At 46.3% G+C, this 12,429-nt stretch overlaps 1 protein-coding gene across 1 annotated transcript in view; it reads right to left on the bottom strand.

The window, feature by feature from the left end:
- Positions 1-12,429, bottom strand: part of ALPK2 (alpha kinase 2) — a 101,085-nt gene that overhangs the window by 19,346 nt on the left and 69,310 nt on the right. Inside the window, exons 5-9 of the mRNA XM_036419415.2 lie at positions 7,620-10,989; positions 4,741-4,888; positions 3,444-3,571; positions 3,304-3,339; positions 980-1,254 (exon numbers count right to left, since the gene is read on the bottom strand). Coding sequence (XP_036275308.1) covers positions 980-1,254; positions 3,304-3,339; positions 3,444-3,571; positions 4,741-4,888; positions 7,620-10,989 — 3,957 coding nt within the window. The remainder of the gene's footprint in view (positions 1-979; positions 1,255-3,303; positions 3,340-3,443; positions 3,572-4,740; positions 4,889-7,619; positions 10,990-12,429) is intronic.

The raw sequence follows: 12,429 nt of genomic DNA, 5'->3' as shown, positions 1-12,429 counted from the left end.
GTTGGCATAGGAAAAGCATATTGGGTTCTGCTTTCCATTCCATAAGGCATTTCTAAGTGGGAGCCTGGGTGCTGGGGCATTTTCCATGACTGGGTGAGTTGATCGTTAAGTTGGAAGGAAGGCTCAGTGAAAGAAAAGAAAAAAGAAGGGTGGGTTTGGAGGAGAATTAAATACAGAAGAGGGGCTTCTCTTCATGAGTACCAAGTCGCACATGACAGAGCCACATCTCAGAGAATCGTGGATGGTTAATGCTTGACAGCACCCAAAACATTGATCCAAGTCTAAACTAATCATTTGAAGGTAACACTTTTTAAAGGGCACCTAGTTTGTAGAAGTGCTAGACCCAACACTACCAAAAGCTTGGCCAATGCTAGTATCAAGAATGAAATACATGGACCAAAGGGGGAGGGGGAGGCAGGGAGAGAAACTAACAGGAGCACTGTGACTCAGAGCACAGAGAGGAGGGGACTTAGCTAGAGACTCAAGTTGCTCTCCCTTTATAGCTTATGGGCTGACATCAAACCAGCTTAGGAAGTAATAAGACAACTGATTCTGCCCTATCCTTCTAAATATATCCCACCTCCATCTAAAACAAAACATTCAGGAACAACTTGATTTCATCTGTCTTTGGGGATCCTGGTGTCCAGTATAGCAGGGGACCCCCATTTCCATATCATCTTGTGTCCAAGTAGATTCAAGTCCTCAGGGATCTCCTGGGGCTTCCCAGGAAATGCCCTCAGCCCAGGTCAGAACTGGGGAGGTGCCTCCAAACATAGGCTCAGTCCCATGGGGCACAAGGCCAAGAAATACTCCTGGGAACTGGGCCATGATTCCCAGCAGTCAGCCTTAATCCAGCAGTTCCCTTACACCACACCCCAAGGGAGCAAAACACCCTCTTGGAGACCCCCATCAATTCTGAGCCCGATTATTAGGGTTCCCTCTCACACCTAAGTGACACCGTTAGGGCAGGTGGACCCACCTGGGCAGCGAGGTTGTAGTTCCTCTGGACAAGCTCATCGTTGTTTCTGGTCCCATAGGCAACGGCATTGTGCACCTTGAGCACGCAGGCGTGGCCGGGCTGGAAGATGGGCATGAGGCCCTGCATCACTTTGCTGCGGAAGGCTTTGCGGTGCACACCTTCTCCGAAGTGCAGCTCCTCTGTGGCGATCTGACCTCGCAGGCGGTCCCCGAAGTAGCTGTCCCGGAGGAAGTCTTCTCTGAAGATAAGTTGGCTGAACTCGATCTCTTCACATCCTAAAACGTAACTCCAATTTAGTCATCCTCCTCAATGCCCATCTCCCCATCTTAGCTTTAAGCTCTGCCTCGGTTGGGAGGTAAGTGTGGTTTCCCTTCTAAGTTCTATTGGTCACACTTGTCATTGTCCCTATGTGGCATACTTGTCCATTGGCACTTGCGCACAGCTGGTGTAGCCACCACCCAGCAGCTCTCCTGAACACTCACATTGCCCCTGGGCTACCCACTGAGTACAGTTTGGTGGAGTCCATGCTTGCCGTAATTTTCTCTAATTCCTTAATTTTCTCTAATTCTATTGGTCACACTTGTCATTGTCCCTATGACGCTCCATCCAGTTGAGCTACACAAGCCAAGGCATCCCAGCTTAGTTTTATTAGTTTATTAATTAGAGTAATAAACTAATTAATAAACTTGCAAAATGTTATTTGTTCTTCCTCTAGAGAATTTAATTAGTGGAATGTTTAGTGAGAGAGATCCCTCCAAATAAAAAAAGTGACAATTATAATATTTGAAGTGCCTTCATCAGAAAGTGCCAGGGGAGGGAGAGGACAAGTGTGGCTCACAGCCCAGTGAGTCACTGAAACTGGGACTGCCAGTCTCAGGAGAAGTTGGTGAAGGTGATGTCTTGACCAAAACCTGTGGTTGGAATCTAAGGGCTACAACAGGTGTGCTATTTCCACCAGGTGACCAGCAGCTCATCCCCACTGGGGTCTATTCCTGGCTGGTACAGACCTAGAGAAATGAACCTAAAATATTGAGATCATAGCAAGTATCTGGCGTGTAACAGCCAACCAATGTTAAGAAGCTGATGAAAAAGCGTTCTTCTAAAGGTCATGCTGTTTCCAAAAGGTCGGAAGGAAGGGCATTCTCTTGTGAATTTTGACTCGTGGAGAGATAGGAGTGGAAGCAGGGGAAGAATTCAAAATTATACCACAAGTGCAGTACATAGTAAAGACAGGTAGTTAGCATTTGAGTGGGTTTTTGAAGAGTTTGTATCTAAGTTTGCTGTTTTGGATAAATACCACAATATTTGCTAAAGCATTTTGAAGTTGAGGTCCCACCTCTTTGCCTTTCACGTACTGAATGTTACTGTATCTTAATTGCCTTTACTGTCTTGTTTTCACAAAGATTTAAAGTATTTGCTTTACAAATCAGCACATGGGGAAAATCTTTAAGATGCAAAATCAATTTAATGATGAAAGTTTCGTTCCTATTTCTCCAAGGCATGACCAAGGGTCCTACACTCTGCCAAGAGCCATGGTAACATGGGGTGAGGGGGCCTGAGGGGGGTGCTTAACCTGCTCCCTCCAGCCCCCAAGAGCTGACTGTGGGTTCCACATTCTTGTGATGTCACACTGTCAGTTTAAAATTACCAGCACACTACTGGGTGTGGGTAGGCACGTGTGTGGGAATGGGTAATTTTCTCTTAAAGGAATTAGAGAAAATTACGACAAGCATGGACTCCACCAAACTGTACTCAGTGGTTAGCCCAGGGGCAATGTGAGTGTTCAGGAGAGCTGCTGGGTGGTGGCTACACCAGCTGTGCACAAGTGCCAATGGACAGCCTGACCACCCAGCTTTTATTTTCTTTGTGATACAGTGACTGGAGTTTTCTCCTAGACAGCTGGCTCTCTCTGGGAATCTGCTCAGCTAGTCAAAGTGGAAAGAACATTAAAGAAACAAAACGTGTCACATAGTGCCAGAGGCTGAACAACCCCATACAGATGGCTGAATGCTAGTCTGATGCTTAAAGAGAAAAGTCTAATCCCAAACTCCCCTCCACATGTTCTCAGCAACCACGCCCTACAATCTGATCTCTTGTCATAAATGATATGCTTCTGGATATTCATAACGCAGAGAACTTATAATTGGCCCAACAGTCAGGTTGAAATGGCTCATGGATTTTCATTCATTTCTCAGTCATTCCTGAGTTCTCTCTTGTTTGGTTAGAAGGGTCCATGGGAATATTGCCTCTACCATTGACGCCAGAAGCTACTTCATGTTTTATGGTAGGCCCACTGCCCTGACATCCCAGTCAGATCAGCTTACCTTTAATGTCCTGGTGACTGGACAGTTGTTTGAGAACTGGAAGAAGAGACAGAACAGAATGCCTTCAGTACAAATGAACACTCTTAACTGGTAGACGCTAGCGGTTCTCATTTATTTGAACTTGAAAAGCTGAGGTTTACCTTCAGTGGTGAGGTTAAATTCAGCTGTCACTTTTCCATAACTGTTCTTGATGCAGCAGTGATAGAGGCCCTGGTCCTTCTGACTGGCTTGGATGATGGTCAAGGACACAATGGAGTTGTCTCCTGCACTGAAGTGGGGCACATTAATATTGGCACCTGTCATCACTCTGAGATTGCATTTTCTGATACACTAATGTTCCTCAGGCCTAATGTTTTCAGCCTACAAGCTAGCTAAAGGACAAGACCGTGATACGCCATTTAACTCATTAATTTACCTGTAGGGGATGATCAGTACAACTTTGCTTTAACACTCTCACTCCCCTATGCAATATTAATGCACAGCAACATTTGGGAGGGTGGACTGTTATTAATAAAGCAAAGAACAAGAATTCTGAATTCTGGGAGCTCATCTGAACTTCAGATCAGAATTCACCTCAGTTCCATTACTAATCCATATGACTTGTGCTTAAAGGAAACCTGAAAACTTTAAATCCAAATATAAACCCCGGTACAATAAGGGAGAAGAAAAACTCATGAAGATGGTGAGGAGGAAGATAATAGCTAATGTGCATGGAGTTCTTGGTATGTACCAGGTATTGTGCTAATCACTTAAAGGTCTATTTCATGTAATTTTCAGAACAGTCTAATGTTGGCTGGTAGATAGGTAGTTGGATGGATGATGGATGGATGGAGGGAGGGAGGGAGGGATGGATGGAGGGATGGAAGGTATTCACTAGGGGAGTACACTATTTGAAAGAGTTCTCATCCATGAGTCATTTATAAACAGCAAAGACCCCTCAAAAGCAGCTACTTTTCTGCAACTGCATGGACTGTCTTTTCCGTTTGCTTCACCTTCTTCACTGTTTGACCTTTGTCAGGTTAATGGGAATTTGTGAAACAGAAAACAGCAGACTTCACAGACATACAGAAGACAGCTCTTAAATCCTGGGATCACAGAGCCTTAGACTAGGAGATAATTTGACGTGGTTTCCTAAATGTAATGATTCTAAAAATTAGAATTTAAAATTTTAATTAAAAAATTTAAATTACATTTTTAAATGTAATGAAAGGCCATGGAACTCAATGGTGGTATAGCCAGGGCAAGAACCCACCACTCTGTCCAGACACCTGTCTTCTATTACTTACATTTCTTGGACTCTTTGGATGTGGAATTTCTACTTCAAGTTCCCCTTTTACTTCTTATACTGTATTATTTTATTATATTATTATTGTATTTTAGAACTATGTTGTGATATAAGCAACAATTATGGAAAGTATCCAGGAGCAAATACCACACCTTCTCTGCACTTGGGCAATTGAAATTGAATCTTTTGTCCACCAGATGGTAGAATCTTCGTGAATTTCTGCAAACTGGCAGCTTAATCTTACATTTCCAGAGTGGTCAGGAAACATCTCAGCTTGGATTTTTTTCAGTAATACTGGAGCTAGAATGAGAGATCAGCAGGTCAGCGTTCTTATAACAGGTGCAAAGTGGGCAAAAGACTTTCTCATCTCATCTCACTTAATTCTCACAACCATCTCCAGAGACAAAGATAATAAGTATGACCCTCAATTTATGGATGAGAAAACAGTGTCTGAGAGGACATGTGGCTTGCCTAAACACTAAGAAATGAATAAATCAGTCTAATTACTTTTCACTATTTAATGGTCCTTGAGTCAGGTCTGTAATCCACAGATGTGAAATATAACTTGAGAGGCATTCCCCCCCCCCCCCCCCCAAAGATGGGTAGAGGAGTGTGAGGAGGTGCGGCTAGAAAGAGGTCAGGAGGAGGGAGGAGGAGGATTTCAGATACATAGTCTATAGTACCTGGTTCAGATAAAGATGCTTACCAGATGGTACACGTTAAAATCAGAACTTGGGATTAGGCAGTAAAATAAAATTTGAATCATCCCAATAATTGTGGTTAAGTCCTCAGATGGAAAAGACAACTCAACAATAGCTATTTACTGAAAAGTAACACATTCATCTTTCCTCTAATTACTGTTGTCTTTGCTAAAGATAGCTGTATGTCTGAGGTGAACGAAATAGGAGCAATAAGGAAATGATTCCTAGAGTTGAGAGGAGACCCTTGAATATTGCCTTTTTAAATCGGGAATGAGATCTTCACAAGCCGGGTAAATGTGTAATTACTCAGGGCAGCCACTGAGAGGCAGCATAACCAAGAAGACAAATATAGAAGAGCCAGCCAGGTTGTGCCAATCATTTGGCAAGCAGTGGGGTTGCTGGAAATGTGGTGTCTGTTGGTTGGAGACCATATTCCATAACTCCGCAGCTTTGTAATAAAAAAATATATAATCCACAGCTAAGATGAAAGTCATCAATACTGTTGCTGTTTGCTCTATTACCATAAATTCTACTGCTGTGAAATAGTAGATGGGTGCCTCCCATCTCTCCTTCATGCCAACAGACCCTTGGATAATAGATACAGGGGGGCATAGTTGCAAGCTGTTTCATATTTACAGGCTGTGCTGGGTGTTCAGGCACACAGCCTCAAACTCTTGGTCCAGAGTCCTGACCAAGTCCACCTCATCGGGGACTCATTTCCTCAAGGGCCCTTCCAACACCATGGCAGTTTTCACGGTGATCTGTGGAGACCTAAAGGTTCCTAAGTTGCCAACCCCTCCACAACCTGTTGTAAATTCTGAATGCAGAAAAAATTGGGGGACAGAGGAAAGGGCATAAAATGAGCAGTGGGGTTACATGAGGGTCTTTGAGAAATGCAAAGCTGGCTTGGACAAGAGGCCTCGGGACGTGGAAAGGAGCCCTGTCTGTGTGGAAGCAGCTGAGAGGAGGCCTGGGAGAGTAGTTGTTCAAAGTAAAAAGGTTACTCAGTCTGTTTAATTTCTTTCAGAATCATCCGAGTCATTCCCCCCACCTTCACCCCAAGTCTGCCTCACCAGGTTAAGGAGGGAGAGAACCACCCCTCCCCATATGCTGTACCCCATCTTTGCCACTTTTTGAGCTCGGGGAGGCTAGTGGCAGCTGAGAGAGATAAAAATCCCAACAGTATTTGGTTACTAGAATGTTCTTTTCCCTGTGGGTAACTTAACCATGGACAAGCATTCCAAATAGATAGTTTCCGTCTGGGGTAAATCATTTTAGAGATCTTTGAAAACATTGCTTCATTCTCTTAAAAATGTGCCTAAAAACACAAATACTAGCAACCTGGATGGATCCCTCCAGACTCTTCAGAAGGTAGTTTTATATTTAATTTCCTATGAAACAGGGCCGAGGGCCCATGGATGTGGGTGGAGAATGACAAGCACTGCCTAGAAACCTGAGGACTCAGAAGGGAAAGGGTGGAACCTCTCCCCTGAGCTGAGGGGGCCACAGGGTTCTGCTTTAGTCCACAGAGGACCTCGCCTGCTGCAATATCTCCTCTTCTGACTTCTGTCAAAGGAAAGAAGAGTTCTGATGTAAAAGAGGCTAAAAGTCGGGCTATCGGGTGAAGCGTGGGGTTAAAGTGATTCCCCAGGCCACGCAGAGGTCACAGCAGTTAAAGGGCTCTGAGCCTCCAGGGATCTGAAACCTGGAACACATACCCCTGGGCCTTTAGACTCAGAAAGCGAAGAGTGAGTTGGAAAGAAATTTTTAGACTCGAATTTGGAAGGAAACCCAGTGTTCAATGAAGCCATGCTAAATGAAAATCAATGATGAAAGAAGAGACTCCCAAATTGTACCCATATGTTTATTTCTGGAAATCCTGCTTAGCATGTGGTCTATTTAATTATACTAATTAGCTCTACTGAGTCATGCGTCTGCTTGTCTTTTACAAATACGTTTTAACGGGTAATTAAACAAAAGATCATACTCATCGCACTCCTTCCATTAAACATACCTACAGGCACCTATAGGCAAGGCTCTCCCCACAGATCCCCGGGAACCTATTGGAAATGCAATTTCTCGAGCCCATGCATGGAATCGGAAACCATAGGCGGAGCCGGCACCGTATTTAACAAGCCCTGCAGGTCATTCTGCGGTCACTCACGGTTGAGAGCCTGGGTCTATAGGCGGAGCCATTTGGTCACAGCCACGGGGACAATGGCCCCTGGTTGAAACTCACCTGAACTCCGAGGACTCGGGAGGACCCAGGAATCTGACATCGGGCCAACAAACCCAAACTTTAACAGGGATAGAGAGCAACGGAGCCTCACCTTTCCCTTCCCTTTTGCAAGCTGGCTTTTTTGGGTCTTTGTTCTCATCCGTGCGTGATACCGATGTGTCGAGTTTAGGAATCTTTTTAGGAAAGCTCCCATTCTTTCTGGTGTTTTCTCTTTCTTCCAATCTCAGCCTCAGGGCAGCCACCTTGGACAGAATTTTCCTCTTCACTCCCTCAGTTAAATGTCCACTTCCTGTGACTTCTTGCTTCTTCTTGGCTTCCTCCCAAGCAGGTCCTGGGGACCTTCCCGTCTGGGCTGCCATGTGACGGAGCCTCCTCTCCCCTGACTTTCTCCCACGGCCCGGGGTGGGGCCCAGGTGCCATGGGTCCTGCAGTGTCTGAGGAGCTGTCTCTGACGCACGTTCTCCCAAAACCAAGGCCAAAGTCACTGCTGATGAGCTGGATGCCCTTGTGGGTTTGGCTTCCCCACTTTGGGGCGCCTCTATTTCAGGTTCCTCAATTCTGTGGCTTATTGGAAGGGCTGTGATGTTTCCTTCAGGGGATGAAGTAAGAGGCAGTTGAGTAAGACCACCGGGAGAGGGCAAATGTTTCCCACACTCACACTCTCTCTCTCCTTTCTCTTTCGAGTCAGAAAATGCATGTTGATGGTTTCTGGGCTCCACTAAATGGTTTTCAGGGACATTGTGAATTTGACCTTCGGCATTGTCTGTGTCAGCTCCAACAGAAGCCTGTGTCAGAACTGCGAGAGCACTGGGAAGAGGTAACGTGGGGGAAGCAGCACCTGCCTCGTCCTTTTTACTTTGCTCTGCCTCCCCGGTGCTCCTCTCCAGGCCTTCTTGTGCCTGGCTTCTGCTCTGTCCACCTGGAACTGTCACCCCACCTTCATCAAGACTCGGGCCTTGCAAAACGGCAGGCTGGAGTTGGCCTTTGGCTTTGTCATGTTGACTGTGTTCAGCCTCCCCTCTCTCACTGGCTTCTTGGCTTCTATTGGTGCTGTTTTCGCTTGGAATGGTTTCCCCACTTTGCTGGGGACATGGGACTGGAGAGATGATGGGTTGAACTTCTACTCTCTGGCCCAAGCTTCCAGCATCCAATTGACTCTTTTCTCTGACAACCCCTAGGGTGGAATCAGACAGCTCCTGGATTTCCAACCTGGCCCACTCCACCACACTCAGCTCATCAACGGGATCTACTGAGGACTCGAGGATTTCAGGGCGGGGCAGAAACTGTGTAAAGAAGGCAGGGTGGTCCACACCAAGTTGGTTTTCCTCTTGACTTTGGCTCACATTGCTAACAGTTTCCTGCTGTCCCGTTTTGGAAGCCTCTGATGGCAAGTCTGTGACACCATCATCTACAGGGTCCACAGACGACTCCAGGAACCGGGGTTGGCGCAAGTACTGGGAAGAAAGACAGCTCCAGTGTGTACGCCTGGCTGGTTTTCTGCCTACGTAGATCTCTCTGTCCTTAGCAAGGGCTGAGCCAGCCTCAACCTGGGGACCGGCAGCCGATCCTGTGGGTTCAGAGGGGTCCAGTTCAGGCCCAGCAGCACCTGCCTTTAGCATGGCACCCACAGCCCAGACCTCAGCAGGTGTCTTATCACCAGCTTCTGACTCCTCGCACTCAGAAGCTGTCAATTGTGTTGGTGGCCAGACCTCGGAGACAGAAGCCTCTGGAGTCATAGTCTTGGGCTTATTGCCCACTTCCCAATGTGCTGGTCCACTCTCTTTAGACCCCTCCAGGCAGCTCTCAGAGAGAGGTAGAGCACTAATAGCCCGACTATCATCTTCCACAGCTGCTGTGGCCACCACAGACACACTAGGCCCCAGGCCTGAGCTCTGCCTTCTTTCCTCCGTGGAGTTTGCTGATGACTGGTCCAAGGGCAGCAGGTCTGTTTCCCCTTGTGCAGCAGATGTCATAGGCCAACTTTCCTGGAAATTATCTTTAGAAAAGGAACCCTGGTGGGTCAGGCTCTCCAGCTGAATACTCTGTGTTGTTTCACTTCCCTTTTCTTGGAAATTCTCTCCAGGGCTCCTCTGGTCTGTTCTGCCCACGGTTTGGCTCTTATCTCCAGCCTGATTACCAATCTGAAGAGGGGAAGTGCTGCAGGAATCCCCTTCAGGGGGCGGGGGAGCACAGACAAGGACCCCTGGTCCACTGGGAGCCATACAAAGTTCTTTGGGAGACTCAGTGGCGGAGCCATTTAAAACATGGCCCTGCTGTACATTGGAAGGCAGTTGAAAAATATTGCCATCTGGTACCTGAACTGAGCGCTCCTCAGGGCCATCTGCATGGCTGTTCTCAGCAATGGAAACAGGGAGGTATTTGGCTGAGTGGACTTTGGTGGCAATGGTACCAACTGGTGTGTTCTCATTCTCCCTGATCACCTGAAGACACTCAGGAGTAGCAGTTAATGCTGTTGGCTTCTCCTGAGGAAACATCACAATTGAGCTGTGATGGGCTGGTGTGTCTGTGGCGTCCGAGGCACTGGTGCTGGAGCTCTCATCACCTTCGGTGCACCGCACCAAAGAATTCTCAGAAGATAGAGGCTGTCTCTCCTCAAGCCCTCCTGAGATGCTGGGGCTCAGCCTCTCCTGTCCTGTGGAGGCCTGCGTGGAAGTAGAATGCTCCACCTTGGCTGGATGTTCCCCTGTGGATCCTTCACTGACTTTTTGTGAGATGTCCCAGGCGAGGGCATTGCTAGGTGCAGGAAGCACCACTGAGTCTCTACCACTGTTACTTTTGTCTGTGGACTGTGGAGGCTCAGAACCTTGTGTCTGAAGAACAACATCCAGTGTCTTGTCATCAGGAACACATAAATCAGGTACTTGGTTTTGACCTTCTACCAGCTCTAAGTCCATGGAGCAAATTTCTTGAGGTGAATATTTACGAACTGGGGCTCCAGCTGAAGTATCCATGGTGTCACCTGTTCCTTGGTGGCCTGCTTCAAGATACTCAATCAAACACTCTGCTTCTCTGCCCCCTGGCCCATGGCACACAGCTCCCAGAGTTGGGGCAATATCTTCAGATGCAGGGGAAGCAACAGAAAGAGCCTCGGGCTCCCTGGGGCCATCACTGCCCTCTTGAGGGAGATGCACTGACAGCTCACAGGGGGACATAGTTGTATGATTGGCATCTGGGAGATTCAACTCATGTCCTGGGTCTTCCCAGGAATGTCCAGGTGAGTTGTCTTCTCTGTCTTGCTTTTCTTCATGCTGTGGGCCTTGAGTACAGCTTTCTATCTCCAGGTATTGGGTCGATGATGCATTTTCCTCATCAGCCCCTCCTAAGTTGGGGAAGGCATCTGTTGTGGTCCCAGTAAATGCAGACTCCTCCCCAGCAGGCTCTGAGAAAGCTGGCTTTGGGCTGAGAGAGAGTCTCTCCTTGACTGGTTCCTGATTTTGCACCTAGGAAGATGAAAAGTGATATTAATGGAATTGTTTCTGGGAGAGCCCACAATAGGGTATAACTACAGTCACAAGAGTGTTAGTTCTTGAGGACTGTAATTATGGACACGAGGAGCAGCAGGGATGATTGAAATCTGATCGTTAATCCCCAAACTCACTCTAGCTGTTAGAGCCTTCCTAGAGAAATGCAAATTTAAACAACTGTATGTTCCAGAGGACCATTAGTCAAATTGCCCATCATAAGCAGAAAGCCTCCTGATAGTCATTAGTTAATGATTTTTTTCTCTCTCTCATAAAAAGGAGATGAAAATAAATTTAATGTTAACTATTGTGTTCAAGTAAGTCCTAAGAGCTTGAGTGTACCTTTCCAGAAAGATAAATTTCACATGAGCATAACAAATAAAAAATGCAGTGTTTGTAAAGTAGCAATGAGCCATCTTTGTCTCCAGATATGAGGGTTAATGATGTTACTAAAGAACAGAGAGGCCCATCCTTTGAGCCCACCTCTAATTAAGTAATAAGATTATGATTGGCCATCAGCACTGCCAATCATTTCTGCCCAGGAAGGCTGTAAAATCTTGGAAAGTGTCCCTCACTTTTAAACAGATGCCCTGTGGCAGGCAAACCATAGTCACAAGAAATAGGGTACCTAGGACTGCTTAGGTTTTTGTGAAGAGAGAGACAGAGGCAGAGAGGAAGGTAAAAAGGAAAGAGGCAGGGGGGAAAAAAAGAATGAATCAGTGAACCTATCTCACATTGTGTGGAGGGAACCCATTATGGTGCTATTTTTAAAAAATTTTTTATTGATTTCAGAGAGGAAGGGAGAGGGAAAGAGAAATAGAAACATCAATGATGAAGCAGAATCATTGATCGGGCCGAAACCGGTTTGGCTCAGTGGATAGAGCGTCGGTCTGTGTACTGAAGGATCCCAGGTTCGATTCCAGTCAAGGGCATGTACCTTGGTTGCGGGCACATCCCCAGTAGGGGGCGTGCAGGAGGCAGCTGATCGATGTTTCTCTCTCGATGTTTCTAACTCTCTATCCCTCTCTCTTCCTTTCTGTAAAAAAATCAATAAAATATATTAAGAAAGAAAGAAAGGAAGGAAGGAAGGAAGGAAGGAAGGAAGGAAGGAAGGAAGGAAGGAAGGAAGGAAGGAAAAGAATCATTGATCGGCTGCCTCCTGCACACCCCGCACTGAGAACTGAGCCCACAACCTAGGCATGTGCCTGAATCCAACTATGACCTCTAGGTTCATAAGTGACACTCAACCACTGAGCCACACCACCCAGGCCCATCATGGTACTGTATGAATATTCTGTGATACTGGCTATTGTTCAAGGAAGCAGCAAATTCTTTGACTAACTCTTGTCTCTTAAAACATTTAACTATTGAATATTTCAATGCATATGAAAATTATACCCACCTTAGAAGAATGGAATT

Source organism: Pipistrellus kuhlii, unplaced genomic scaffold, assembly GCF_014108245.1.
Source record: "Pipistrellus kuhlii isolate mPipKuh1 unplaced genomic scaffold, mPipKuh1.p scaffold_m20_p_6, whole genome shotgun sequence".
In the NCBI taxonomy this organism is placed as follows: domain Eukaryota; kingdom Metazoa; phylum Chordata; class Mammalia; order Chiroptera; family Vespertilionidae; genus Pipistrellus; species Pipistrellus kuhlii.
This window is presented reverse-complemented; position numbering and strand designations above follow the sequence as displayed.